At 44.8% G+C, this 27,908-nt stretch overlaps 13 protein-coding genes across 13 annotated transcripts; 6 read left to right on the top strand and 7 right to left on the bottom strand.

Annotated features, from left to right (window-relative positions):
• Positions 1-765: 765 nt before the first annotated feature.
• Positions 766-2,861, top strand: VTP01DRAFT_3325 (uncharacterized protein; the record flags this gene model as incomplete). The annotated part of the gene is made up of 8 exons (XM_069381884.1): positions 766-838; positions 899-1,037; positions 1,120-1,484; positions 1,542-1,724; positions 1,793-2,070; positions 2,128-2,280; positions 2,354-2,647; positions 2,706-2,861. The coding sequence occupies 8 exons, from the start codon at positions 766-768 to the stop codon at positions 2,859-2,861; spliced, it is 1,641 nt and encodes a 546-aa protein (XP_069236483.1).
• Positions 2,862-3,344: 483 nt separating this feature from the next.
• VTP01DRAFT_3324 (uncharacterized protein) lies at positions 3,345-5,177 on the top strand (the record flags this gene model as incomplete). Its single annotated transcript, XM_069381883.1, has 10 exons — positions 3,345-3,418; positions 3,482-3,624; positions 3,687-3,856; positions 3,927-3,939; positions 3,997-4,064; positions 4,129-4,170; positions 4,229-4,411; positions 4,476-4,832; positions 4,890-5,024; positions 5,082-5,177. 10 exons carry the CDS (start codon positions 3,345-3,347, stop codon positions 5,175-5,177), a joined length of 1,281 nt encoding a protein of 426 aa, XP_069236482.1.
• A 56-nt stretch (positions 5,178-5,233) lies between these two features.
• On the top strand, positions 5,234-6,522 carry VTP01DRAFT_3323 (uncharacterized protein; the record flags this gene model as incomplete). The annotated part of the gene is made up of 5 exons (XM_069381882.1): positions 5,234-5,398; positions 5,456-5,533; positions 5,601-5,671; positions 5,733-6,054; positions 6,112-6,522. 5 exons carry the CDS (start codon positions 5,234-5,236, stop codon positions 6,520-6,522), a joined length of 1,047 nt encoding a protein of 348 aa, XP_069236481.1.
• Positions 6,523-6,845: 323 nt separating this feature from the next.
• Positions 6,846-7,354, bottom strand: VTP01DRAFT_3322 (uncharacterized protein; the record flags this gene model as incomplete). The annotated part of the gene is made up of 2 exons (XM_069381881.1): positions 6,846-6,909; positions 7,176-7,354. The coding sequence occupies 2 exons, from the start codon at positions 7,352-7,354 to the stop codon at positions 6,846-6,848; spliced, it is 243 nt and encodes an 80-aa protein (XP_069236480.1).
• Positions 7,355-7,763: 409 nt separating this feature from the next.
• On the bottom strand, positions 7,764-8,019 carry VTP01DRAFT_3321 (uncharacterized protein; the record flags this gene model as incomplete). Its single annotated transcript, XM_069381880.1, has 2 exons — positions 7,764-7,818; positions 7,877-8,019. 2 exons carry the CDS (start codon positions 8,017-8,019, stop codon positions 7,764-7,766), a joined length of 198 nt encoding a protein of 65 aa, XP_069236479.1.
• Positions 8,020-9,314: 1,295 nt separating this feature from the next.
• VTP01DRAFT_3320 (uncharacterized protein) lies at positions 9,315-10,164 on the bottom strand (the record flags this gene model as incomplete). Its single annotated transcript, XM_069381879.1, has 3 exons — positions 9,315-9,586; positions 9,642-9,704; positions 9,834-10,164. The coding sequence occupies 3 exons, from the start codon at positions 10,162-10,164 to the stop codon at positions 9,315-9,317; spliced, it is 666 nt and encodes a 221-aa protein (XP_069236478.1).
• A 794-nt stretch (positions 10,165-10,958) lies between these two features.
• On the top strand, positions 10,959-12,417 carry VTP01DRAFT_3319 (uncharacterized protein; the record flags this gene model as incomplete). Its single annotated transcript, XM_069381877.1, has 8 exons — positions 10,959-11,095; positions 11,165-11,204; positions 11,265-11,356; positions 11,426-11,577; positions 11,643-11,834; positions 11,897-12,023; positions 12,109-12,215; positions 12,293-12,417. 8 exons carry the CDS (start codon positions 10,959-10,961, stop codon positions 12,415-12,417), a joined length of 972 nt encoding a protein of 323 aa, XP_069236477.1.
• A 63-nt stretch (positions 12,418-12,480) lies between these two features.
• On the bottom strand, positions 12,481-12,981 carry VTP01DRAFT_3318 (uncharacterized protein; the record flags this gene model as incomplete). The annotated part of the gene is made up of 3 exons (XM_069381876.1): positions 12,481-12,643; positions 12,708-12,898; positions 12,964-12,981. The coding sequence occupies 3 exons, from the start codon at positions 12,979-12,981 to the stop codon at positions 12,481-12,483; spliced, it is 372 nt and encodes a 123-aa protein (XP_069236476.1).
• A 747-nt stretch (positions 12,982-13,728) lies between these two features.
• On the bottom strand, positions 13,729-14,532 carry VTP01DRAFT_3317 (uncharacterized protein; the record flags this gene model as incomplete). The annotated part of the gene is made up of 1 exon (XM_069381875.1): positions 13,729-14,532. One exon carries the CDS (start codon positions 14,530-14,532, stop codon positions 13,729-13,731), a length of 804 nt encoding a protein of 267 aa, XP_069236475.1.
• A 1,451-nt stretch (positions 14,533-15,983) lies between these two features.
• On the top strand, positions 15,984-18,088 carry VTP01DRAFT_3316 (uncharacterized protein; the record flags this gene model as incomplete). The annotated part of the gene is made up of 10 exons (XM_069381874.1): positions 15,984-16,440; positions 16,497-16,543; positions 16,601-16,714; positions 16,775-16,955; positions 17,018-17,209; positions 17,265-17,360; positions 17,422-17,472; positions 17,532-17,654; positions 17,711-17,865; positions 17,927-18,088. 10 exons carry the CDS (start codon positions 15,984-15,986, stop codon positions 18,086-18,088), a joined length of 1,578 nt encoding a protein of 525 aa, XP_069236474.1.
• A 157-nt stretch (positions 18,089-18,245) lies between these two features.
• On the top strand, positions 18,246-22,540 carry VTP01DRAFT_3315 (uncharacterized protein; the record flags this gene model as incomplete). The annotated part of the gene is made up of 23 exons (XM_069381873.1): positions 18,246-18,941; positions 19,004-19,066; positions 19,133-19,256; positions 19,322-19,391; positions 19,463-19,498; positions 19,550-19,620; positions 19,680-19,694; positions 19,760-20,175; positions 20,247-20,268; positions 20,331-20,428; positions 20,485-20,512; positions 20,574-20,633; positions 20,703-20,860; positions 20,924-20,982; positions 21,036-21,160; positions 21,219-21,466; positions 21,528-21,663; positions 21,726-21,790; positions 21,849-21,941; positions 22,003-22,087; positions 22,149-22,219; positions 22,282-22,383; positions 22,445-22,540. The coding sequence occupies 23 exons, from the start codon at positions 18,246-18,248 to the stop codon at positions 22,538-22,540; spliced, it is 2,937 nt and encodes a 978-aa protein (XP_069236473.1).
• A 50-nt stretch (positions 22,541-22,590) lies between these two features.
• Positions 22,591-26,394, bottom strand: VTP01DRAFT_3314 (uncharacterized protein; the record flags this gene model as incomplete). Its single annotated transcript, XM_069381872.1, has 10 exons — positions 22,591-22,643; positions 22,698-23,022; positions 23,079-23,250; positions 23,314-23,507; positions 23,574-24,160; positions 24,233-24,509; positions 24,571-24,863; positions 24,927-25,418; positions 25,479-25,938; positions 26,014-26,394. The coding sequence occupies 10 exons, from the start codon at positions 26,392-26,394 to the stop codon at positions 22,591-22,593; spliced, it is 3,234 nt and encodes a 1,077-aa protein (XP_069236472.1).
• A 322-nt stretch (positions 26,395-26,716) lies between these two features.
• Positions 26,717-27,082, bottom strand: VTP01DRAFT_3313 (uncharacterized protein; the record flags this gene model as incomplete). Its single annotated transcript, XM_069381871.1, has 2 exons — positions 26,717-26,998; positions 27,059-27,082. The coding sequence occupies 2 exons, from the start codon at positions 27,080-27,082 to the stop codon at positions 26,717-26,719; spliced, it is 306 nt and encodes a 101-aa protein (XP_069236471.1).
• Between the last annotated feature and the right edge of the window lie 826 nt (positions 27,083-27,908).

The following is a 27,908-nucleotide window of genomic DNA, read 5'->3' as shown; positions in this document are numbered from 1 at the left end:
GAATTCTTTAATGAGAGTCAGAGATCATCTTGCACTGTACGAATCTTTAACAATGCAGGATTATCTATTACTATGTGGGTGATGAAACAGTGCATATGTACTTGTTTCGTACATGGACAAATAATACAAGGACCGCTCTTGCAGGATGAATAACTGGGATCTTTGCTCTCTTTTCTTTTTTACCAAAGGAGGTATTTATTCCCCCTCCTTGCATAGCCAGAGAGTAGGAAAGCCGACACCGCGGCCTTGTCGTACTTGTCCCCCCCCCCCCCCAGAATCCACAAATTATGTACATAGGCAAAAGAATAACAGAAGCTCACTCCCCATTCCACGCTACTACATAGCAAATGTAAATGGGTAAACGGGCTGCTGCTGCTGCTGCACGACACAGCTTCAAGTAGACACACGTGCTTTGTATCTACATATGTGCGAAAATGTATTTCCGGTGCAGAGCGCTGCTGCCGTGAGTGAGTGAGTGAATTATGACGACGAGGTTGAAGAAGAGACAAGCAGCAATAAATCAGGTGGAGAGTGAATCTTATTTGACTACAAATGGAGAAACTTTGTCACTTTGCACATCAACCCTGATGTACCCCCACATCATCCTCTCCGTCCGCCGTCTCTTATTCATTATATAAGTCGAGCAATTTTTGAGCTCTTTTTGCTTCTTATTCTTGCTCTCTTATATAATTCTTTTCTCTCTCTCTCGCTCTCTCTCTCTTTCTTTCTCCATTCTTTCCATCTCTCTTTCTCTTCTTTTTTCTAATGCCATCTACAGAATATCAAGCGACTGAAGAGTCCTCATTATTAAATCCCGGCTGCGCGAAATCGAAAAGACGTAAGGACTCTCACCACCACTGGATGTTGACCCTCAAACCGCCAACCTGTGCTGCATCAGTATCATGGTCGCAAATACTGCATAGCCAGCCGGTCACACTTTTGCCGGCTTTGACTGTGGGTGCCGTCATATGGTTTGGCATCCAGCCTACAGAGGAGTTGACGACGACCGCCATCCATCTCCTTGCCGTCTTTGTCAGGTATATATAGCTGGATCACTTTCGCTGATGTGTTGCATTTTTCCATTTTTCTGACATCTTTTATATTTGCGACGATATGCAGCTGTATATTTGCATTGATTACTACATCAGTCGATATATCACTTTTAGTTCTTACGGGTCTGACGCTTCTGGCCATGACCCATTCTTTCCAATGTGAGGACGCAGCAACCGGGCTCACAACCGAGTGCCGTCTGTGTGGCACAACAAATCCTCTCAGCGGCAAGCCTTACGAGTGCCAGGGAGCCAAGGAGTCGTTCCACCACTCGCTCGAAGGATTCTCAAGCTCGGTCGTCTGGCTGATATTTGCCGCCTTCCATTTGGGAAAGGCAGTGGAGGTCACCAAATTGGGTCGTCGGGTGTCTCTTCTGATGATCAGAATGTTTGGCAAGCAGATCATGGGGTTGGCATACGCTGTCGTTATTTCAGGTATATGAAAAGATTATTCGGGTCAGGTGTGTGTATGCTCACACTGCCCTCTTGTAGAAATTATTCTAGCACCTTTCGTACCCAGCAACACTGCGCGAGGCGGCGGTATCGTGCATCCTATCGTCCACTCCATTGCAACCACGCTCGGCTCCACGCCGGATCAGGATCCGGCCGTTGGCAGGTTCCTCATGCTTGTTGGAAACCACGCCAACTTATTGTCAGCTTCCATGTTCCTTACCGGTAAAATGCTTGCTGTTCTCCTGCCAAGAATTCTAGCAGCAATGTTTATTAATTTGGTCAATATTCAGGCATGGCTGCCAACCCTATGGTTTCGACTCGAGCAACGCAGCTATTTTCCAGCGTCAACTTCGATTTCCTGACATGGCTCAAGGGCAGCGTTGTGCCTGCTCTGCTTTGCGCTGCAGTGCTACCTGTCTTGCTACGCTGGGCGTCCGGCTTTGATGCCCAGCAAAAGAAGCGCCGTGACTTTGAGCAAGCTTCTACGAGCAAGATGTCCGATGATAGTATTGTCAAGCATGCATGCGCAGAGCTGGAGCGTATGGGATCCATGTCTGCCAAGGAGCTGGTAAAACTATATAGATTGCTACCAGTGTGTACACTTTATTCATCGAACTGCTGTTAGCAACTGTGTCTTGTGTTGTTAATGTGCCTCGGTCTGTGGGTGACCTCAAGTTACACGAATCTTGATGCAACCCTCGTTGCATTGCTGGGGATCGTCGCATTGCTGCATCTGGGTACGCTTACCTGGAAAGATATTTCGAAAAATACCAATGCGGTAAGAGAATGAAATGCATGGCATATTTGTTTGTCGAAAGGGAAAAAAAATTAAATTCCTCTCTGTTTGGCAGTGGGACACGCTATTTTGGCTGGGTGGATTTGTCACCATGGCCCATCAACTCTCGGACGCTGGAGCGTCTGCTTTCCTGGGCCATCGCATCTCTGATATGATCCAGGATTTGGGTCTGGCACCCGTTCCATTCTTGGCCACCGCATACTTTCTCACAACCTTTATGTTCTCCTCCCTCAGCGCACACATTGTCGCGTTCGTTGGCACGTTCCTTGATGCAGGCAATGCGTTGGGTGCGCAGCCTATGCTGCTGACGGCGCTTTTGGCGTATTTTGGTGCTTTGAGCGGTTGCATGGTACGTTCGCCTCCGTGGATGTCAGGAGCTAATGCTTTTTTCTAACTTTTCCATGCAGACAAACTACTCGACCGGAATGTCTGCCATGTACTATGCACCTGGCTACGTTTCCCGCACAAAGTGGTTCCTCATTGGTTTTCAAGTCGCTCTGCTTTATCTGGTCGTTTACTTTACAGTCGGCATGGCCTGGTGGAAGCTCCTGGGCTGGTGGTGATCAAATCATGATGCCATCTACATTTAATTTTCTCTATATTTTTCCTGTACACGCATCAACATCCTTCTTATATTTCTTCTCCCTTGAACTGTAAATTCCCTTTTTCCTCCTTGCTCTACATTTCATCAACGCCATACTCCATAACCTCTACATCCATTGATTCCTTGTGATAGAACAATAACCTCCATCACAGCTCTTTTTTCTTTTTACGTAGTAATCTATACCCTCCTCTCGCTGCCCGCCTTTTTTCTCCTTTTACAACAGCGTCTTACACAGTAAATTTCTACAGTAGTAATGGCCTAGTTTGCCTTTATCTTTTCAATTCATCCCAATCCTTTGCTACTTTTCATCAGATGAGTCTTTCATACTTAAAACCATCTGATAATAGAAGATGATGAGCATTGTCCTTTTTCGGAAAAGAAACCCAGTTCCTGAAACACACCACTTTGTCTCTTCTTTTTGCAACGCAACTTTATCGCTGTCATGGCGGCACAGCTCTACAAGACAGCCAGTGGACGATTGTTCCACGCAGGAGCCGTTGCAATTGTCACTGTCGGGTAAGCAATCATCCTCCTCCATCACCGTCGTCTGGCCTCCTCCGCTGACCTGAATGCACAAAGTCTCCCTGCCCGAGGCAAAACGCACGTTTCTCGGTCCCTTTGCCGTTACTTGAGATGGCTTGGTGTGTCCACGCGAGTGTTCAGCGTGGGCAACTACCGCCGAGAACGCATGGGCTCCATTCCGAATGAATGGTTCGACCCGAGTAAGTTATTCCTTGTCACACACATTTTGCCTCCTCGGCTGATACACACCTACATGCATTAGGTAACACCGAGGCCATCAAGGTCAGGGAAAAGATTGCCGAGGAATGCTTGGACGATATGATCGAATGGCTCTGGAACGGAGGAGGACAAGTAGGCATCTATGATGGCAACAACGTCACCGAAAGCCGACGCCGCGAAATCTACGACAAACTTATTGCCAATGATATACATGTAAGCATAGAGTGAACGTACGGAATATTTATTAATTCAGAATCTAACTGATGATGATTATCTGCTTTAGCCGCTTTTTATAGGTTTGTCTAGAGTTACTGGTGTGTATATATGTAATAGATGTTAAGAAAGGGTTGTAGAATCCATATGCACCAAACAGGATATCGTACTTGCGAATATACGAAGCGTCAAGATATCATCACCGGATGTAAGTTCGGTCTTTCCGCAATTGTATACAAAAACTGGCGATGACTGAGTGAATCGGTCTTCAGTATGTCGGTTGGGACCCCGAGGAAGCGGTCAAGGATTACACGGTAAGGAAGAAGCCGTTAACTGAATGGGTCAAGGGATTGACACATGGCACGCACACAGCATCGCATAGAGCAACTTATGCAACATTACGAGACAATCGCGGATACCAAACTACCGTTTGTGAAGTTACTGGATGTCGGCGAAAAGATCATCGTGAACAACGTGGCAGGATATCTTCATTCGCGGATCGTGTATTATCTGATGAACTTGCACATTCAACCGAGAAAGATCTATTTCGCGAGGGTAAACGTTATCAACAATCGACCTCTATTTCACAATGTAATTAACGGCAAACTGTAAATTACAGACGGGCAGAGCACCGAGTGATGCGACGTACAAAAGCGACACGGAGCTTACAGAGGAAGGTCTGGAGTATGCCCAAACGTTGAAGAATTTTGTGCTCGCCTACCGAGCACAGCAGATCGCATCTTCAGATGAGCAGGAACGGCCTCTTACAGTGTGGACGTCGACCAGAAAGAAGGCGAGACAGACGGCTAAGCCGTTCGAAGATGCCGGTATTCCAGTGCGGCTACACTCTGTGCTGGTGCAATTGAACCCCGGCGAAGCTGATAATTTGACACCGGAGCAGTTGAAGGAAAAGTTCCCTGAAGAAGTGGCACGAGCACGTCAGGATCCTTACCGCCATCGATACCCGAGAGCAGAGGTACTCGTACCGAGAGAGAGATTCGCAGATATCAGAATCTAATCAGTTGACTGCTAGTCCTATCACGATCTCGCTGTTCGACTCGAGTCTATTATTATGGAACTGGAACGGGAAAGGAATGATGTGCTGATCATTGGACACGAAACCGTGCTAAAGTGCTTGTATGCCTATCTTTTTGACCGCCCTGAAATAGTGAGTACATGATACTATTGTTATTGAAGAAAGGCACCGTACTAAGTTTTATTGAAGGATATACCGACCATCTCCATTCCCCGCAACTTCCTCATTGAGATCACACCCTCAGCTTACGGCTGCAAAGAGGCCCGTATCCAGATTACAAAGTAGAAAAGAAGAAACGATAATAAAGATTTTCTATCCGGTTTCCTTATTAGGACGTGTTCATGCAAAACTGGGCTGCGGGACGGGTGGCTGATACCCTCGAATTTTCAACAGAGACTTACGGTGTAGGTTTTCGACGAGCTGCTGCAATGGAAGGCGGTGGGAATCCTCACGGACTGTCCGATTCTGAATGGAAGTACTACCAATATGCAAAGTCACAGCCTAATGTAAGTACAAACGTGCGAGATGCAAGAGGGAATATTCATTCATTTTTTTTTCTTCAGGGCCTCAAATTCAACGAGGTTCCTCCAGGCATGGAGAAGGGAGAAGCCATGGAAACAATGAACTTGTTGTTGAAAAAGGTGAATATTATGGCAACGAGAATACGGGTAAGAATTACGGTTTTTCTAAAGCGGTTTCTCGTGCTAGAATGCCATTGAGTTGGTATCGCTTAACGGAGAGAATATGGTGCGCGTCATTGATCTCTCGCAAGCAGAAAGGTGAGTGAGTCATTCTCAACATCATAAATGATTTTTTCTTGCTAAATTTGTATATATATAGAGCGAGTAAATTGACGGACGAGGCTCGTTTGGTATACAATGCGATCCGCGCAGCTGGCAACGAAGGCATCTGGACGAGAGAACTAAAAAAGAAAACCGGCTTGCATACCATTGTGCTGAACCGCACGCTGAAATTGCTGGAGCAGAAGCAAGAAATTAAGTCGGTCAAACACGTAAAGTTTCCTACACGAAAGATTTACATGTTGTTCGATATTACGCCTTCGAGCGAAGTCACCGGTGGTGCTTGGTATACTGATCAAGAACTGGACACGGAATTTATTGACAGCTTGAAAACTGCATGCTTAAAGTACATTACCGGAAGAGTAAGTGTTATGTAAAGCAAATATGATTTCCTGCTTTCTTACGCGGCGTTTTTCCAGAGTTTTCCTAGAGTCGAAAATGTACGCGATGCAGTGTTTGGCGCTGACCACGAGCATTATCCGACCGCAGCCGACGTTCGCAAATTCATCACAGACTCGCGCATTTCATCCGTCGATCTCTCTATCAAGGATATCACCAGCTTGCTCGAAAATCTAGTCTACGACGGTCTTATCGAAAAAAGAATGCCGTTCTTTGGCGGAGGATTGGACGATGAACTGAGTGACGATGAAAAGAACGACGACCAGGTGCCATGGGCTTATAAGGCTGTCAGACGAACAACCAGTAGATTGCCTACGGAAGCTTTGACAGAGACGCCGTGCGGCAAGTGCCCGGTATTCAATTTCTGCACTGAAGATGGACCCGTCAACCCTGGAAACTGTGAATATTACAAGACATGGTTGGAATATTAACCGCATTTAGCTTGAAAGCAATTCTCTTTGTACATAACCATCTCCACTCAAGTTACCATTTTCTCTCACCCTCCCTGTCACTTTACATTTATGCCCATTTACTATACTGGAAAAAAAAGAAAGAAAACTGGAAGAGAGAGAGAGACTGCAACCCCTATTCCATAGTAGCTCATAGTAAAAAAAAAGGTCTCAAACGTCTTCTGAATTCGCATTACAAACCTACATTGCCCCTCGGTAAGTGGATGTGCAATTCGCGGCGGTGCTACGCCTAGTGGCACACCCACCACGCCGCCGGACACTATCATTGTTACACATTGCTTGGTTCAGGGCTTTGTCCAGTCACCCAAAGGTCGTGCAGAGTAATATGTCAGGGTGCCGTCTGAGCAACTAGATGATTCCACGTAACATTGGAGTTTGGGGGTGAAGAAAGATCTATGATTATTTAATGGATATCACCCTTAAATTATGCTCATTATTAGTTCATCATCAGTTGCGCAGCAGTAGCAGCATCCCACGAGGCAGCTAAAGACGAAAAGAAGGCTTCTGTGTAGCAACAAGAATGATGCTCGTTAATAAATTGTTCACCGATGCTGTATTTAAACGAGGGCGGCCGTAGTAGTAGATCCGAAATGAAGAACAAGAAGAAGAATCACCGGTGAGTTGCCGATGCAGAGACGTGGCACAAATCAAACTTTGACGGTGGTGCTCCCGGTATGTTCAAATTGAAACTGACAGGGTTGATCAGGTGTGCTACAGCGCGGGTTCCCTTTACTAAAGCACTGCTGCTGTACTCTTCTTCTTTAAACATGAGATCTGCACGCGCTAAAAACATGATGGATTATAAATTGTTAAAGTAACGATAGCGGCACACAATTTTTTGTTTATTTATTTTTGTTATTGGGTGCGGGCATATAAGCGTATGAGAATGAATGCAAAAGACAGAGAGCTTTTTCTTATTTTTGTTGGGGAAAACAAAAATCAAAGGTAAACTGTTAGAGTTACAAAGAAGAAAAAACTTGTTATTGCGTGTCCGCGAGCGATATGTATGTCCGTCCGCTTTTTTCCATTAGGTTTTAGTCGTTGATGACATGCTTTGTTTGTTCCTTTTTTCTTCCTGACATGCGTTCGTATGCTGATATACTTTTTTCGTTTTGGGTTGAGTGTGGTGGTTGAAGGAAAATATGGATAATGTTGTTGGATGCAAAAAGAGAGTGTTGTGGACAAGAAGAGAGCAAAACAATTTATCTGAGGAATGGGCAGCTTCCTCTGTGGTGACCGTACTTGCCGCACCAACTGCTATACAACATTAAGGTTGAGATCGTTGCTGTGGCCGATCGATTTTGTGTTTACGTACCATTGACCACCGGTAGTGTTAATAGGCTTGATTGGGCCGTGGTAATTAACAGGAGCAGATCCTGCAGAGACAGTAGTGGCGGCAACAGCAGCAGCAGCAGCGGCAGAGCTGAATCCTTGACGACGTTGGTAGTTGCAGACCATGTTTGTTGAAATCGAATGAGATGAAAGATGAAAAGTTGTGCGTAGAGAGAGGAAAGGCCCGCTGTGGCCCGCCCTTTTTATATCCCTAGATGCCATGGCCCTGTAAACAAAGCGCACTCTTGTGTGTCAAGGTTTATAGTTTGTGGTTGAGGCGTGCGCAAAAAGCATTCTTTCGGTGGTGGACGACCTAGAATCCCCAAACCCTAATTTCGCCGCTACGTCGAGTTGACATCGGCGGTCGGACCAAAACCTGCCTGTCTTGTCTCCTTTGTCATCCCACCCTGTCTTTGTTTTCTCAGTTGTATTCCCCCCAAGCTCCCTGAACCGTTTCCATGCGACCGGCCTTTCTTCCGGAAACGAAGACGTATCCAACTGGTAAGGTGTGCCGAGAGTTGTTCTCTTTTTCTTTTCGTCTGTCGTTCTCACCTGTCAACAATGATCATCACACCTAATATTTTTCCGGACGCCAACTTGCGCACACAGACACAGGCATAACTTGTCTCGGGATCAAGTGCCGTGTAACAACAACAGTCGTGTGTGTGTGCGACGCTCACAGACGACACTATCCACATTGGTCCATGATGCTCGCACAGAAACAAACCGGCACTCTCCGGTTTCATTTAAAAATTATCATTGCTGTATTCCAGGAATTCACACAATCGCTTTTCATATATATACATGCTGCATACATGCCTCTATATCATCTTGCTACTAGAACTGTATTTATTGATGAGGTATTTGCGGCTCATCCTCCTGTCTTCTAGTTATTTCTGTGAGGCAGCAACGGAATTGGGGGGATGGGGATTTAATACCCACGGAGGTCCTGAGTGAGCGTGTTCTTTTTTTTTCCTGTGGTAAACAAAAGACTGTAATTTTAAATTAGAATCAAAGCGCCCATCTAATAAATGAAAAAGTAGAAACATAATACTGGAAAATGACAGTGTGTTGCTTTTCCATCAACATCTGATGTACATACTCGGCATCAGGATCATCCCTTTTCTCTGTCTTTTGTAAATGATCCAGCTATAGTGACTGTTCATCGCGGATAATAGAGCGCGAATGGCAATGGCTTCTTAATCAAAAAAGAAGGATGTTGGAGGACCTTGTAAAGCTCACGAAAGAAAGTTTGATGATAGATCGCCCAGAGAATCGGTGAAACGGAACGGACAGACGCCCATTCCGGGCCACGCCTCGTACACTTTGTGCGACGTCAGAGGCTGAAACGTTATCCGCAATCGTTTGGCTCTAAAAAACTTTACTTTTTGGATTCTTGACCGCGCGCAAAAAAAAAAATATCAGGCACGGTCCAGGACAAGTACAACAAACATAGCCAACAGCATGCCCAACACTGACACGGACGCAAACAGTACAGATCCCCGGCTAGCAGGAAAGTAACCCTTGGTCATTGCATTCTGCGCGTGGAAATATCGCGCGTTGCCAAAGTACAGAAACAAGATGCTGAATGTCACGAAAATAGCACCGATCGACCGGCCCACTCGCCGGTGGTCAATGCCTGATGTGTCGCCCGGCGCCAAGTGATAGAGTTGTGTAATCGCTGTCACCGCCGCTATATTTAGTCTAGCCCTTTCTTGGTAAACAAAAAGAAAAATCGATTGCCTTACCAACGCCCACTGTGATCAGGGCCATCGATGTTCGCAACCATGCTAAAAATGTGCGTTCGTTTGCTATCAGAATTTGGTAAGTATTTTTGGGGCCGTCGCAAACAAACAGGACCGTGCGCTCTCTCTCTCTCTCTCTCTCTCTTTGTAGCCGCGGGGAATTACAGAGATAGGAAAAGAATAAGAGCAACTTACCCAGGTGGTCCCGCGCGACGCTAGCGGTGTTCTCTAGCAAAAGGGATTGCGAGAACCCGCAGTATACATGTGTTATTTTCTGCCGAACGCCGCCGCCGCTCCCGCAACTTCTACTTTTTCTCTTTTCGCAGCATTCTTCTCCTCCGAAATTGATGGTCGGCGGGGTGCAGCATCCTTTTGTAGTCGGCGATAATGACTGGGCATCGTCGACATCGGATTCTTTTTTGGGCCGTTCGCAGCTGCTTGCTATACCACTGTCGCCGCCAGTCATAACCTGTGGTACATTTTGGGTACGGTGTTGATGATGATCTTCACTGGGTATCGTCGTCATGGGAATGTGTGCAGAAAAAATAAAACAGGGAATAAAAAAAGAAATAAGAAGAACGAGAAGAAAAGACAGAGATGACTGCCACTAGTATTCCACCCCCTTTTCGATGCTGTTGTCGTTAAAAATAGGGGATGCCGGGGTTATAGACGGGCAGGCAGAGGAGCAAGTCCATTAATGATGAGAAATAAACTTCATCGTGCAGCGGCGGCAGCAGCAGCAGCAGAGCGTGGAAGAGGAGATCTATATATAAGCATAAATGTCAAGATCAGTTCAGGATATTATTATTATTATAGTCCAATGTACATACCATGTTCGGCATGAATATGACACTGAGCAGATTCTGGAAAGATGGATATGTATTGTCACTGTCAGTGCACCTATAAGCACCGTCGATCCTTTCTGTGTCTTTTCACTTTTTCTACATACATCTACCCTTTATTGTCTTGTCAGCCCATCGGTTTGTGGCAGAAATTACATGCATTTGCGTCTCCTGACGATCACCCACCTTACATCGCCTCTCGGCTGGATTTAGCAAGCAAATGAGCTTAGCAGCATGTTAATACTTAGTAGGGAGATATACGGGGTTTTTGCTAGACTGCCACCACCACAAGTGAACTCAGCGCGGTCGGTTTTTCATGCAGCAAAGCAGCACAAAACCAGCAGCAGGGCGCTTGTTGCAGCAGTCAGCAATGACAAATCAATCCATATTTTGCTCAATAATTTTTCGCTTCGCCTCTAGAGCCCGAGTTAAACCTGCGCCTCCACCAACAACAAGGGTCTTTCTACTACGACGCGCAATGTCTTCCACTACCAACAAAGAACAACAAGCTCCCATTCTCAACTGGGCTTCCAAGGACGGCGAATTCAGACGCCAGCAATCTGTGTTTCGCGACTGGATCAAGGATGAGCCCAATGCCAAGTTTGCACCCGAGCCGTATGTCTTTTCTTTTTCAGGAGTTTCCAAGGGATGAGTTGGGATAACAATATCTTTTTTTGCTGTTAGCGATCGATATCATCTCTATGTATCTCTCGCATGCCCCTGGGTAAGCAAAGAATGCGCGATGAGCTAACAAAACAATTTTGCTCACCTGTAGCAAAAAAAGGCTCACAGGACCTTGGTTGTTCGTGAACTCAAGGGTCTGCAGGACTTGATTGGTGTCTCTGTGGTCGATTATCTCATGTTGGATAAAGGATGGTGAGTGACGGTGTCAGAGGCGCGGGGAGGAGGATGACAAATTAATGAGTAATCATGTAACGTACGAAGGAAATTCTCGGCGCCTGAGGAATGCCCGGGCGCAATCCCAGATACTGTGAACAATGCGCAGTACATGCGAGACTTGTACTTTAAGGTTAATCCCAACTATGAGGGTCGGTTCACTGTGCCGGTGCTGTGGGACAAGAAACTCGGTACCATCGGTAAGTTTGTTCACCAGCAGCACGGATACACAGCAGAACTTGCTTTACGCATATCGTCTATACAGTAAATAACGAAAGTTCCGAGATTATTCGCATGTTCAACAATGCTTTCGATCGCTTCCTGCCTGAGGACAAGAAAAAGCTTGATTTCTACCCCGAGTCCTTGCGAAAGGAGATCGATGAATTGAATAGCTGGGTCTACGACACTGTCAACAATGGTGTCTACAAGTCCGGTTTCGCAACAACGCAAGAAGCCTGCATGTATTTGCTCGTTGTGCATAAATGGCGATATTTATTGACAGGGACACGTTTCCGTTAGATGAGCGCAACGTGCGACCGTTGTTTGAGTCATTGGACAGACTCGAAGATATCTTATCAAAGCACAAGTTCTTGGTTGCCGATACTCTAACCGAAGCTGATATTCGTTTATGGACTACGATTGTCAGGTACCTGATCTTTTTATAGCTGACTATTTTTTAGGAAGATTCTATACATAGTCTGTATCTCACACAAATGTAATTGCGCTTTTAGATTCGATCCTGTCTACCACGGACATTTCAAGTGCAATATCAAGAGCATCGAAAAGGACTATCCGAACATTTTGAAATGGGCTCGCCGTCTCTATCAAATGCCTGGAGGTATGTCTTTGATGAGATCTTTCTCTTTATCTTTGCAATGTAAACTTATTCTTTTCTTTTTCTGTCACGTTACATAGTTGCTTGCACTGTTAACATGACGCACATCAAGAGACATTACTACATGTCTCACCGTCAAATCAACCCCACGCAGGTTGTCCCTCTCGGCAACGGTCCTGATCTTACAGTTCCAGTTGATAATTAAGGATAACCTGTTTAGTTTATAATAAACTTCACAGAAAAAAAAAGAGAAATTTGGGTAACTGAATTATACGCCTTCCAATTGACGTTCCATTTCGTCCAACTCTGCCTTGACGGCCTGGTGCTTTGCTTCCAAGTCTGCGTTCTTCTTCTCCCATTCTTGCTTCTCTTGCTCGAGTTTGATAGCCTTCTTTCCCAGTTGCTCGGCGCGCAAGTCGCTTTCACGGAAGCTACGTATGACGTGGACGAGTGAGCAGACCTGCACACACCAACGGGTTGTATCTCTTTACATACTTCTCAGTAGTTTCCTTCAAGTTTGCTTCGGTAGTCTCGAGCTGCTCTTCAAGGGTCTTGATACGGCTCTGAAGGTCGGTCAGGTTGTCATCTTTCTGGTTGTGCTCGCTTTCTAACTGCTTGATTTTCTCTTCGAGTCCCTCGGCACGTGCGTTGGCAGAATCAATCTCGGCACGGAGTGAAGCAAGTTTCTATTATCTCTCAAGTTATACAAGACTCGTACTTAAGATGCTCACTGCGTAACCGTTTATTTTACCTCTTTGAATTTTTCCATTGCAATGTGATGAAGAAGAGAAGAGCGGCCTCCCAACAAGCCAGCAAGCCTTGGCTTCGAACAAGCGTGCCTGCGGAGTTTCCAGCTCGTGATCACGACTTAAAATGGTAACCGGGCCCCTCCTCCTCGTCCCGTTCCTGGTCTCCTACCAGCAGAACATATTTTCTTTGCAAACGGTGCAGACGGTATATCCTGTTAGGCGTCTCTGTTTGGACATTAGCTTCGACAGCGCATACGTGAAAAATTGCCGAGTTGGTGACTGATGCGTATAATGTATAAGCACTTGTAAAGTAGATCCGATTATTGATTTCTGCGTACCTGTCACTAGGAGAAAATCAAGGATCAGGAAACGTGCAGAGTTTGTATGTACATGTTTTTCTTTATTCATTCATTTTTGCTTGGGCTTCAACTGTAGTGTGCATCGGATTGCATTTAACGCAGTTCATGAAAGTGTGGTGAGCATCGCTTTGGCCAGTCATGATTGCCGTAAAAACACAGTAGCTTACCAAATTGAGAGCGGGTAATGTATAGACCCTGTCTGAAGATCATACTACTCTGGCTAGGAGCCCGTTGTTTAAATGGCTGAATTTATGGGAACAGATTGATCATTTCCTCATAATATAATTGAAATACACAAAAAGAATGGGAAGATTGTTGTATCATGAAATACAGCAACTTAAATTTCGTTTTGTCACATCGATATGTTTATTCAGATATTCTTATGAGCTATTTATGATGAAGGTCTGTTTAAATGACTCTCTTCGGGACGCCAGGAGTAAGCCAGCAAACACGATCAGCGATGCCTTCTTGCTCGAAAACCTTGCGTAACTCTTCACCAAACTCGGTAAAATGCTTCCATTCGTCGAAATGGACGGGCACAACCACATCAGCGGCAAGTTCGCGAGCTAGCTTGGCGCCATCCTTTCCGCCCATAGTGAGATGAACCAGGCCTATGTCTGGCAACGTGGCTTCAGCCTTTCCAAGGTTCATGATAAGCACCGAGACGTGATACTTGTCGCGGATTTGGAGTAGTTCCTCGATGTAGACGGTATCACCAGTCCAGAAAATCACATTGGGCTTTCCATCTGCGCTAGTGCCGAAAGTTGGTGATTCAATGATGAAACCAGTGACTTCGCCTCCAGGAAGGTGTTGGCAAGGAGTACCAGTCAACCTGAATTGCTTTCCACCGGCTTCGAGGGTCAGGGTTTCCCAAGGGCAAATACCACGAACACCTGGTCTAGGTTGAAGGTTCTTGGCACCATCCATGGTAGTAACAACCTTGCGCCCATCCAACAATTGACGACCGAGGGGATCAAGGTTATCCAAATGGTCTTCGTGACTTAGCAAGACGGCGTCGATAGGTGGGAGTTCTTCCAACTTGAGCGCAGGACCTTGGATCTGCTTCATGACATAGTTTCCCAGGTCATACTCGGTTCCAGCTGGAGCAAACACGGGATCAGTGAGAAGGTTGACACCTTCGATCTCCAAAATAGCACAGGCTGTGCCAATGTGGGTCATAGTCAGGTTGCTCTTGAATTCGCTTGCAGACATTGTCAAAGATGCTACGCGTACAGTATGTCTGTTCGCTATGGTTCATACAGCTGATTTGTCGAAGAAGATCATGACTTACAGTCAGTGAATATACAAATTTGATTGCAATGTCGGCTTTGGATATGGCGTATGCACTCCTTTTATAACTTTGTGGCCAACCTGATTATTAATTCAAGGCTGCAAGTTTGGATCTCAGTATATTTCCGTGGAAAGTTTGCGAATGATGAGATTCATGAAGTCTTTTGAAACTGGGGACAACGTCGAATCTTTAAAGAAGTGGACACTCCTTTGGTGATCTTCCCCCAGAACTCGGAGCATGGGCTGCATTTCATCGACCGCTGCAGATTTGTTGAAAATCAGCTAACCGGCCATTTCCTATTGGCTGTAAGATTGGGAACTGCTTGAATGCACTGTTCTCAATATCGAAAATAAACAATATGTAGGTAGGATCATTCGTTCGACCTAATAACATCACGAAGTATTTAAACCTTCAGCTGTATCTCCACTTGGGTTATTTATCTATCTCTGCTTTCAAGTGATAAATGAAGAAGTACAGGCATTTGAAATATCCCTGGTAAAGTCGTTGTCAAATTCTGCCAGGACAGGCTGGTATTATTCCAGGGTCGCCATTCCATGATTGCTTGCCGAGAAAAAAAAAAAAAAGAATACATACGCAAGTCCAGCATGCAACGAAGATAGAGCATCCGTAAAAAATAGCTGGCCAGTAAAAATGAAAAGAAGGAATTCCAGAGAGACATGTTGAGCATACCATCATTGCATCAATTACCCTGATATCTGACCGTAGAAAAGGCCGATATATAAGATTATTCGATGTACACATGAATATCAAGAGACGAAAAATCATTGCAAAAGAATGTCGTGTATATGAACATCCACACCTTAGCGACGCTCCAACAGTAATAGAAGAAGATGCAATGCAATATCGAAAGGTGACGAAAAAATTGCACACTTCAGTCCACATGCGACGAAAACCAACACGAACTCGGAAACATGCGAATTCGTCTTAACTGTCAAAGATGCTTCGGATCTGCCGAAAACAATGCAAGCATAGAAGTAGATATTCAAATAAAGTACCAGGAAATTTACTTAAGCTGGCTGGCGTTCTGAAAATCCGGAATCCATCCACGTGGGATGTTTGATTGAATTTCATTGGCCCATACATGTCATTACCTGTCATTACGCATAAGAACGAGTAAATACAAAAGTAGTCGCGTTGTTTCTAAAGTATGTTTTGTAACAGACTATCTACATCGCTTAATGTACCCGTATTGAGCAAAAAAATTAAGATAATATAAGCATGAATTGCCAGAAAGTTCGAAAAAAGAAAGAGTTGGATCAGTTTTCGAGTCACACAATTGGAAGGTGGCCCAATTTAGCTTGACAAGATGCAGGAGAGAGGAGAGTTTTCTTTTCTCCACGTTCGGTGTGCCATGGATAGCCAACCGCGGCAGCCGTTTTCGCGTACGAGCAGCAGAGCCGAGAGTACGAGCAGCGCCGGTGGCAGCAACGTCGGCATGTCGATGCTAAAATCGCCTAATCCGGCTACGCCAGCACCTTCTGCCAGCACCGTCGTGCCTACCCCTCCATCGCCGGCAACTAGTCAACGCGATCAACAAGTAGAAAAGCTGTTAAAGGAAGTCAAGCATCTCAAACAAAAAGTCGACGTCTTGGACAAGGAGAACACTGCATTGAAAAAGAGCATCTACGATCTGTCAGCTCGCTACGCGGCGTCCATTTCACAGGGTGGGCTGCAGTACCGCCCCGGTCCATTTGTTATAGAAAACGACAGCATAGACGGAACCAAGGGAGTTATTGGATCGAAAGCACAGCAAGTTATATCCATGGCTGTGCAGGAAGCAGGTGGAGCGGTCGATTCTTACCATTCTGGTACGTACCCGAGAATTATGCTGACACGTGGATGGTCGGCACTGATAGAACACAAGGCTACGGACGTGATGGAAAGCCCTTTGAGATGCGCTACGAACTCAAGGTAAGACTACGCTCTTCACAAAATATGTAAATTTATTTTACATTGAAATCTTGTTAGGGTCACGCAGGTGCTGTTTATGTGGTCGAGTTTTCTCCAAGCGGTACATTGTTAGCATCTGGATCTTTCGATAAAACTGTTCGCGTATGGGATACGGCATCGGCTCAGAAAGAGGTAAGATACACTCAAGCGTTTATACATTATTGATTCCGATTTGACTCTTGTTCGATTCAGACCTTGTGTCTTAAAGGTCACAGCTTGAATGTGTCCGATGTTGCCTGGACATCCGAATCAAATATGGTTGTATCCGGCTCATATGATGAAACATGCAAAACCTGGGATGTAGAATCTGGGAAACTGACTGGGAGTTACGATATGGAAGGTTTCGTCCAATGTGTGGGATGGGACTTTATGGGTAAGCTTTAAAGGCCAGCTTTCTCAAATCGAGATAACTTGGCTTATCGTCATTTACTTCAGACCCCAATGTTTTTTACTGTGGTACTTCTCGGAAAGTATTGGCAATGGTCGATATACGAGCTGAAGGATCCAATGGCATATTCGTTATACGAAACGATGCCATGGTCAACACATTGTATGCTTCGCGAGATGGCGTGCATGTCATAACTGGTGACGCTCAGGGTATGCTTAAAGTCTGGGATATTCGCTCACGTAAGTATGCAGCATTATTCCAAAATTGAGGAAGTTGTTCTGACAGTAATTTCAGGGACGTGTATATCGAGCACTTTGAACGATCCTGCGAAAATGCCTATTTCGCATATTACTATTGGTCGACGGCGGACAGATGCAGCTCGCAGAGCAGGTAGTGATATATTGCCGGCAAGAAATACCCAATGTAGTGGTGCAACTAACACAACTCTTAGTCGCTGACTACGACGAACCACGATATATGGCTGTAAACAGTTACGACAATGGTGAGCCTACAATGCACGGGACTTTCTTCTAAATCCGATGCTCATATAATATCCCACAGTTCTTCGCGTTTACGATCGTGGCATGGATCCTCCTAAATCTGATACCCGGCTTGTACATGCTCTGAAAGGCTTTAAAAACAGAAACTGGCCAATCAAGTCCTCGTTCTATTGTGGCAGCGGATGTACGAAAATGGTATTCTAAACGGTTGTGTTATGGATTTCTGACCTGTAAACATAGATAATGCTTCTATACGGACTCGCACGCCAGCAAAAAGTGACGACGATGTAGACCCGAATGATTACTTGAAACTATTTGAACCTAAAGAAGAGGAGAGTGTCCTTCTCGCGACTGGCAGTGCGGACCCATATGCGTATCTATACAACGTGGGCGAGGTAAGATGTTGGAAAAACATCTCAAACGGAGCAGATATTTAACATAGAGTTGGATCAACAGGGAACTGCTGAACTCATGCAACGACTCGAAGGCCACACTGATCGGGTATACGCTGTAAATTTCCATCCAACCGAGCCGATACTTGCAAGTGCTTCAGCTGATTTTACCGTCAAAGTGTGGGGACCAAGCCTATCCAGGCACAAAAAGAAAATTGTACACTGATTTACTATATCCATCATTCTTGTACATAGCTTCATTTTGCGTGAACGTCATTTTTATATTGATCTTTTCTTGTCAGCGTCATCGCTCTTTCCTTCCCTCTTTTTCAAAATTTTTTTTTCTTTCGATAATACACACTGTTTATTTGCGTCTATCAAACATGTCATCCTTCTCCTCTTCTGGATACATATCTAGCAGGTCGACGTCTCGTGCTGGCAGTTTAGCGTCTTGCGAGCAGAGCAGCTACCAGATCGGTACCACTTTACGTTCATCATCGAGTCTTTTAAGCTCCCGTGAAGACATTAGGGGTGAACCAGCTATTTCCTTTCCCGTGTCTAGATGGAGCAGTTATTACAGCCGCCCAGAAAGGTCACCGTTATCTACAGTGAATGCTAGACAAGGCAACGAAGCGATATCTTTTACTGGCGCAAAAAGGGACGCTGCCACGTCAGTCGAGACAAATCGCGCATCATTTAGTCTCGGAAGCTCAACTCATCCATCTTTCTCATGTTCAACAGAGCTTGAACCGAAAAGAGCTCGTTTAAGCACTGTAACAGCATCTTCGCCTGCTGATTTGCAAGCTGACACATCAATCGAGCGAGAAAGGATTGGGACATCCAATTCTCGAATTGCTGACGTATCCGACACGAATATACCGGCGACAAACATCATTCATCGCGACTCAACAGACATGGCAGCAAGAAGGACAGCCAGGAGGAGGATCACTGGTACTGCCAGACCTGGTACAGCTATAGGCGAGCATCGTATTCTAGCAATTGCAGAAGGACGAGGCATACCGGCAGAAGTAGGTTTATGTGTAATCCATGTCAACAGCGGTGAATGCATACTGTCCCAGGTAAAACGGACATTCGCAACGCATTCAATGACATTCGTGCAATTGCTTATATCTGCATACAGCTCTCTGATACTCCATCGTACGACAAGACATTGCACAAAATATCTGTGAACAATCCGCAAAAGGTTAGCAATCCGTTGACTCACTATCTACCTTGATCCGTTACAGTTCATTCATTCTTTGATTACCAGATACTGTTGTCTGCTACCGCGACTCAGGATCCCGGCCTTAGCCACCTATGCAAGCTGATAGAGCATCATTTTCCCCATATTTCCATCGTAATGGTACCTCGACATTACTTTAACGAGGACATGGGTACCTTAGACCTGTTAACGATCGGCGGATTTGCATTTTTTTCATTGCTTACATGCGTTTTCCAGGAATTCGGGCTGTTAAAGACTTTGGATTGGACGAAGATGTTGCTACGCTGTTGTTGGGACTCTCTACAAAGTAGGCAACATCTGGGGATATTGTAAATAGTCTGTCCGGCTCTTTACTTCCTTAATGCTTGTTTGCTCTAGATATTACTGTCTCTCCGCCATTGCTGCTACGTTTAGGTATTGCTTTACTCAAAAAGCACCCACGATTTACATCTAAACTATATTTAGATACATTGTGGAAAGAGACAGAATGGTATTTGTGAATCACACAGTCAAGTTCTCGTATCAAGGCGTGGAAGGTGTTTTCTGATCTATTCCATCGTTGACACGAGTCCTAATAATTTTACAAATCATGCAGGCACGATGTTGATAGGTATGATGTCTATTATTGAAATGCAGCGAAAACTGTGAGATTATCAAACACCGCAACAGATATAGTTACAGCCAAGAACTTGGAACTAGTGTCCAATACGTCTGATCGACATAGCAAAGATACTCTGTTTGGGGCGTTGGATCACACCGTGACCCCGATGGGATCTCGCCTACTTCGAACAAATATCTTGCAACCCTCTATCGATCTTGGCGTTATTCAAGGCCGATTGGATGCAGTGCAGAGGCTTGTGTCTGACGAGACTTTACTGTTCAGTGCACAGATGGCTTTGAAGCCAGTGACCGATATGGACCACATTACAGCAGATATCGCAAGGATACCAGCATACCATCAATCGCCGCAGTATGCAGAATCCAAGATCAACCATGTAATACGATTGAAGAGCATCTTGAAGGCTATAAGCACCGTCGCCGATCTTTTGACTCCATGCACCGATAACATTTTACTCAAGACGATCTACGATGTATGCAAAAGCTTAATTCAATTACTTTGAAGTGAAAGCTCATCATTGTAACATTGTTATATTTTTTTTAGATACTTTCAGAGCCTAAACTAGGTATCTTTGGAAAAGTACGGGATGAAATTATGATAACTGCCTGACGTGTTTTGGATGGAAAGATTTGTTCTCTAGCTTCATCAATGAGACATTTCACGAAGATGTGCAAATGGAGAAATCCAGTCTAGGAATCAGACATCAACGATGTTATGCAGTAAAGGTAATCCTATTGGACAATTCAATTTTTCTGGATATATGTCGCTGACGCATGCCAAGGCTGGTGTCAATGGTCTACTTGATGTCTGTAAGTGAGCCCAGTGATGTTTATGACATCTTCAGAGCTTTTAGTCTTATCCTGTACAAAGCGCGACAAACATACAAAGAGACCATTGAAGATATTTATGAGCTTGCAGCACGGTACAGTGGTAAGGAGGAATGAGTGGTTGATGTCAATTCTACTTTAGCCTAAAGCGATTTCATTATCGGATGAACAGAAAGTACTGGCCTCCCAATCAAGTTGCAATTTGCGGCAGGAAAAGGCTTTTACCTCACCCTTCTTTCAAACCAGTTTAAAGACGGGAGTACTTTACCAGATATTTTTATTAGTGTGATCAAGAAAAAGAAGCAACTATGCTTTTCAACTATCGAGTTAGTAAGTATCTTTTTCAATGATAAATACTGCAATTCAAACGTTCCCATTGATTATCCTTTCTAGCTCCAAAGAAACAGCCGAATGGATGAATCACTCACAGAAGTGTACTTGATGTCTGACAGGTTTACTCGCCGTGTTGATGGACATGAAGCAGTGAACTAATATACAGCCCTAGTGCTGTCACTGACTTGCTAAAGAAGTTCCAGGCTGATATAAGCGTTTTGCACAAAGCGTCTGAAGCGATCGCTCTGCTAGACTTGCTTCTATCCTTTGCGCATGCGAGCTCGTTGTCGGATCACGGTAAGTTAACGACTATCGTTGGATCATTGCTTCCAATGCGTCAAACACGTATGCCTAGTTCGACCAGAATTTACTTCAGTTCTCGCGATAAAAGATGGCCGGCATCCTATAATGGAACGAATTTCCAAAGAGCCGGTTGTCCCAAACGACACATTCGCATCGCTTTCGAGCAGCTTTCAAGTTATCACCGGGCCAAATATGAGCGGCAAGACTACATATTTGAAGCAAATAGCACTTCTTACCATCATTGCGCAAATCGGTGCGTACGTTCCCGCAACGTATGCATCCTTTCGACTGTGTGACCAGGTATTCAGACATAAAACGTATGCAAGGTGGCGTGAGATGTGTTCTCACAGCAATATTCCAGATATTGTCTCGATTCACAAACGACAGCTGTGTTGATATGAATACTTCTGCTTTCCAGAACGAAATGCGAGAAGCAGAATATATCATCCGCAACATGACAAACTCTAGTCTTATTCTGATTGACGAGCTAGGACGAGGTATATACGTAAATGATTGTATGGCTCTAGGCATCTATTCATTTCACCTGTCACTGCTTCAGCAACAAGCCCCTATGACGCGCTAGGCATAACTGCAGCCATTTGCGAGAAGATTATACAGACAAAGGTTAGTGTATAGCGTGCCTGCCAATAATATCAAAAACTGAATTTGCATCTACTTATAGGCTTGTTGCTTCTTTGCCACACATCTGCACAAATTAACGGGGATCCTGCAAATGTACCCAAACGTCATTAATCTGCAACTTGGGGTGGACTTTGTAACTATCCATCTATGCAAATCTTTTGCTTCTTAGCTAACTTTTACATGCATGTATGTAGATTCATACTGCCACCGATAACAGCTGCACTCTGTCTTATTCTTACACTGTCAAGGATGGTCCTGCAGCTTCAGACAAGCATTATGGTATAACGTCAATGGTATCCGTGACTTGCAACTTTGAAAAACTGAAGAAACCACAATGTAGGCTTGAAAACGGCACAATTAATGGGATTCCCAAAGCCTATCTTAAAGTATGCCGCGGACGTTGTAAACAAGGTAAATTGTAGTCGTATCAGGCATAGTCTATCCATAGAGATCTCATTGTTTTATCCTAAAAGCTGGAGGTACAAGACAACGAAGAGTTATCAACATGGCAAAATAATGCGACTCGACAATTGCAAGAAATTCAACAAATGAACCACAAGAAGGTCCTTCTACGGGTAAGGAACGCCATCAAACAATAGGCATGCAAAGATAAGCAGCTGATACAAGCTTCATCAGTTTGCTGATAAGATCATGCAATTGCAAGATATTCCAGATCAAGTTCTGGCTATGCAACTACAGCGTTTGCAACAAGAATTATCGCAGACAAACTGAAAAAAGGTCGTTTTACATGCAAATACAAGTGGATGGCGGATAAATGAAAACTACAAATAAAGAGATGCAGCGAAAATGATATCTCTGTGAATTTTGTTGATGCCTAAATGCAGCCGTGAGTGATCTGAACGAAAGTTTATCGACAAATTATTTTTACCTTCTGAGAATTTGTTTTCCAAATCATTGTTGCCGATACTCTTCGCTGCCGCGCACATTTGTCTCAGCAGTTCCTCGAGTCGACGGAAGACACGGATAATGGAGCCTTCGTATACGTTTACCATTTTACAGATTTCATGGAATTTTGCACCTTCACACCAGGCATAGACGACATCCATGAGGCCAGGGTTGAATTTTTGAACGTATTCCTCCTCATCAATGTTCATCTTGCATTCCTTGGCAACTTTTGCTATTCTGCGCGCAGTCTCTCGCATCAGCTGCAAAGGTCCTTCCAGTTCTGGTTTGATGCGCGACGGGCCATCGACCTAGCAGATATTTGTTAGTTATTCTTCACATTTTTAAGCTATTCACGTTAACTTACTCTTTCGTCGAAAACAAAGCAGCTAAGCAATGCGACGGATTGCTGCACAGTCAAGTCGTTGAAAACGTTTTGGAATATCATTTCTGTCAAGAGCAGTTCGTCGCCGCTGCTAATTTCACATGCGACGCGACCTTTCATCTCAACAACGTCTGCAGGCGTTGTAAAGCCCAGTCTAACAACGAAAGGGTAGATCAGTGCCTGATACAACTAATCATGGGGATCCTTGTTTCCTTACCTGCGCATGACTCGCTTTCTTGCCTTTAGTTCTTCCAGCTGAACGATAGACCGCGCATCCGTGATCTTTCGCTTGACAGCCTTTATTTTCTGGCCCAATTCGATCTTGGAGTCGTATGCATTGTAGAGTTCCGGTAGATCTGGTGCTTCGTTCAATGGATGTGTCTGCAGTTTTTCCTCTAGGGCTCGGATTTTCTAACAAATTGAAAAGAAAATTATATGAGTATGATTTGTACAAGGTTTTCTTACAAAGTAACATACCATGACGACTTTTTGGAATCCTGGATCCCTGATGTTCATGTTTTCGATAGGATCCAGTAATGGAATCTCGTTCTTGAATCGTTTGCGGACTTCTAGCATAGAAGCCAGTATGGATTTACGGGCATCTGAGCTTCGGACTTCTTTGGGAAGCACAAGACGTACATGGCTCAATGCTTGCACCGTGTTCAAAAGTACGGGGACGACCACGAGGTGGCCTTTCTCACCATCCACGGGAGGGAAGAGCCCGACAGTGTTTCCCTCGGCATCCTTTGCTGGCACGCTGCTCTTTGAACAGTGCAAAAGCACATCAACAATGTACTTGGCTGGTATTGCTTCGTCTTCTACACCTCGGCTCTTTACGCGATGGAAATTGAGAACAACGGCCCATCCAAAGTCGATATCATTGTGCTTTATATGCACGAAACGGCCGGGCTGAATAAATTGAAGACAGTATTGCGGGTGCGAGATGACGGCTTGCACATCCCTGGAATAAGACTCGATTTGTTTTCGCAGCTCATAGTAGCTAGCAATCTCTTCCTCCTTGGGAATCACTATGGCATTTTTTTCAGCCTCCAATTTCATCAATTCTATGCAAAAAGAAAATAAATTAGCAAACATTTTTTTCGAGGAGTCAATGTATACTAAATTTTTGTTATTACCTTGTTCATACTGTGGAATATGTGCATCGTTTTGGAAAGTGTAGAAACATTTTTCCAACATATACTCTGGACTAAAGCCTTCAACGCGGAGCAGGTTGAGTACCATGTTGTAGCTCAAGTGGAAAGCAGAGTTCATGCGGTCCGACTCGCCCTTGACCATGTTCTTGGCCGCCTCGGGCTCCATCTTTTCGTCGATCATCATAATAACAACACCGCGTGCATCGAGACCACGACGACCGGCACGACCTGACATTTGGATATATTCACCCGAAGTCACCTAGCGATACTAAGTCTTAGTAGGCATAACCTTTACACTGATTTTGGACCAAGACTCTCACCCAACGCGTCTCCTTGCCATCAAACTTTCTGACACTGGTGAACACGACCGTCTTTGCAGGCATGTTGAGACCAATAGAGAAAGTTTCGGTAGCGAACAGAACCTTGATGAGTCCCTCCTGGAACAAAACCTCAATGACTTCCTTCATAAGAGGCAGCAAACCACCGTGATGGACACCGATACCACGTCGAAGTAATGGTAAGAGTTCTTGAATTTGAGGCAATCTTCGATCGTCTTCGTTTAACGTGGAAGTGGCGTTAATAAATACTTGATTCACCAAATCACGCTCCTTGTCTATATCAAACTTCATTAATCTGAGGCTGATCACGGCAATGCGGATATATTCATTCAACTCACCATCGTTAAAATCTAGTTTACTGAGCTGCAAAGCGTGGGCCTCACATTCACGTTTTGAGAAACTGAAAACAATGACTGGATGGTAGCTCTTGACCATAATCATCTTGATGATTCGGTAGATATCCGAGTTGCCGTCGTTGCCTCCTCCCTTACGGTGTTTGGGTCCCTTCTTTCCTTGTCCACCGCGAGCTTTCGCTCCGGATGGATCGTCTGCATTGTCGGATATGGCAGCAATGGCACGCTGGAAATTGTCTTCCTTGAAACGGCTCTTTTCATCAACGACCAAGTGGATACCGTCACCACCAGCAGGGAAAAGGTAATGCTGTAGTGGCGTAGGTCGGAAATCGGTGTATACAATGTGGCACGGCTGCTCATGAATCTTGCAAATCCATTCGGCAAACTCCATGGCATTGGGAATAGTTGCTGACAAAAACACGTAGCGTACAGCGTTGGGTAGCAGAATAATTGACTCTTCCCACACGACACCTCGTTCTATATTATTATCTCCTGGTTAGCTTGAGAAAATAGAATTGACTATGTTTGAAAACAGACCTGAATCTCGCATGTAGTGAATTTCATCAAAAATGACCCAAGCAACTTCGCGCATAATTTCTGAGCCACGGTACAGCATGGATCGCAGAATTTCGGTAGTCATGACGAGACAAGATGCTTGCGGGTTGATGGTTACATCTCCTGTCATTAGACCCACATCTCCAAATTCCTCTGTGAATTCTCGATATTTCTGATTGGACAAGGCTTTAATGGGTGATGTGTAGATCACACGCTGCTTGTTCTTTAAACATTGGGCGATAGCGTACTCTGCAACGACAGTTTTGCCTGCTGACGTGTGTGCCGAAACAAGCACGGATTCGTTGCGTTCTATAGACGAAACTGCTACGCGCTGGAACGGATCGAGCGTGAACGGGTAGGTACGTGCTGGATCTTTGGGTGGAACATGTTGTGAGATTGGAATGTAGTTGTAGTTTGGTGGCACAGCGACTTGATGCCGGACCTAAAACGAACGGATCACAGCTGTGATGAGCGATCTCGACCCGATTGAATAAGATCCTCCAATTCTTTTGTTTACCTGGTGACTCAGTGTAATGTGTTCGCCTTCGGTTGCGGCGGCAGCCTGCAGACCCGCAATGTTGGCTACTTCTCGAGATGTCTCTTGCTCAAAAGTATCCGCGACGATCGGCGCCGGTCCTGACTCCCCAGTTCGAATTCGCTTCTCTGCTTCCGCTGCAACCTCTTCCTCTTCCGCCTTGCGAGTACGTTTCTCGCCAGTCGCAGACGGCGGCATGATTCCAGTTGCAACAGGTTGTGCCTGATTCTTCTCGTCCTCGATCCTTTGCTCTTCCTCGGCCTCATACTCGTCTTCCTCCATGACATCGTCGAAATTGTCCTCGGCGGCCGTGGCACCGCTGAACACGTTGAAAATATCGTCCGTGTTGCCTTCCTCGAACATGACTGGAATGCCCGTAACGAAAAACAAGCTTTAGAAAAAATGGATGTGCATCTCTCAAATTCTGTCACGGAAACCCCGACAAGTGCATGACAACGGTACATATTTCGGTTTTCATTTTTATTTTATTTTGAGGAAAGGTTTGCGGTACCAAAGATGCTAATTAACGACAAGTACAGCTAAGTTTGATCACTGCAAGAATGAAAATGGATAGTTAGTATTAGATATTTGAATAGTTGTGTCCTTTAAGTACGTACCATCGTGAGCAAACCCATGTTGCAGTTCTCGCAGTCAGCATCTCGGCAGCACAAATGTTTCCTCTCCGTCAGTCATGCTGATTAAAATTCGATATAACTGTAATGTACTCACCAGCTGAGCTGTTTATGTAGCGGTGTTTGATAAGCGAGATAGGACAAAGCAAAATAGCAAATTTGAGAAGACGGGAAAAAAGGGTGGCCGAGAGGAGAGCGAGAGCAAGACGAGAGAAGGAAACGGAATCAAGAGCGGCCAAGGGAGGCGGACGAGAGAGACAAGAGGAGGCAGATGCGAACGAAGGAATGGAACGGGACTGGCTTGCGGCTTCAATGGTCTTGTATTTTGTATTGAGCTATACCAAAGCAGATAATCTCAGAACATGATAGTTTCAACTTGTATTATAGGTACTTACGGGCCACTCATCAAGATAACACATCCACCGAAAGTAGCAAAAAAGTTGAAGAGGAAGAGAATACGAGAAAAATTCTGCTCTTCCGTATTTAAAGCGTGTTTAACAGTCATCTTTGTCCCTTTCGATTTCCATCCGATCCCATTCGCCAGCACTGTTTAAAAACAATCGAGCAATGTTCTAGGCTCTGTCACGCCATGTTTGAGATGATGTCTCCTGAAAAAAAGTCACTTCCTTCGTAGAAAACAAACCAGTTTGCCGTCTAGTAACTTTGAAGTCTATTCAATATCTTGGAGAAGACCACTTGAAGAATGGTTAAGAATTCAAAAGGAAGCTCTCCATCGCTTCTGGAACCTGCTGTAGATATACTGAAAAGCATCGCTCCGCAGATTGGCCACATATCTCAATAATAAAAGTACCATAAACTTATTGTGATATTCATTGATCTTCAGTTACACGTCTGAAAGTCCATGGCTTAAAGTCCTTCAGAGACTTTTCTAAACAGATTCTGTACCTGACTCAAAACAAGTACGGATTGTCATGGGGGCACCAGCCATGCAGTTTACAGTCAAAAGATTGGATTCTGCTCGCCTTACGACAAGCAAAGATAAGGAAGTTTACTTGATTGCTTGCTACAACCTTTGGATCGTACTGTGTTTCCGAAATAAAGATTGATTTCTCCGCTGTATTGGATGCGCGGCCATATAGATCCAGTATCATAAAAAGCGCTCGAAGTTCGTGTGGTTGAGTGAGAAAGACTAAAACATCATCGGCGTAGGCCATTGGTTTTACTACAGGTGCCGACTGGTGTTGGCGCGTGTTCGGTCGATTGAGAGGAGAGTTGTGCTGGAAC

The sequence above is a fragment of the Rhizomucor pusillus genome, assembly GCF_041956525.1.
Source record: "Rhizomucor pusillus strain CBS 183.67 unplaced genomic scaffold VTP01scaffold_16, whole genome shotgun sequence".
NCBI lineage: Eukaryota > Fungi > Mucoromycota > Mucoromycetes > Mucorales > Lichtheimiaceae > Rhizomucor > Rhizomucor pusillus.
Note: the sequence above shows the minus strand (reverse complement) of the source record. Positions and strands in the feature narration are given on the sequence as shown.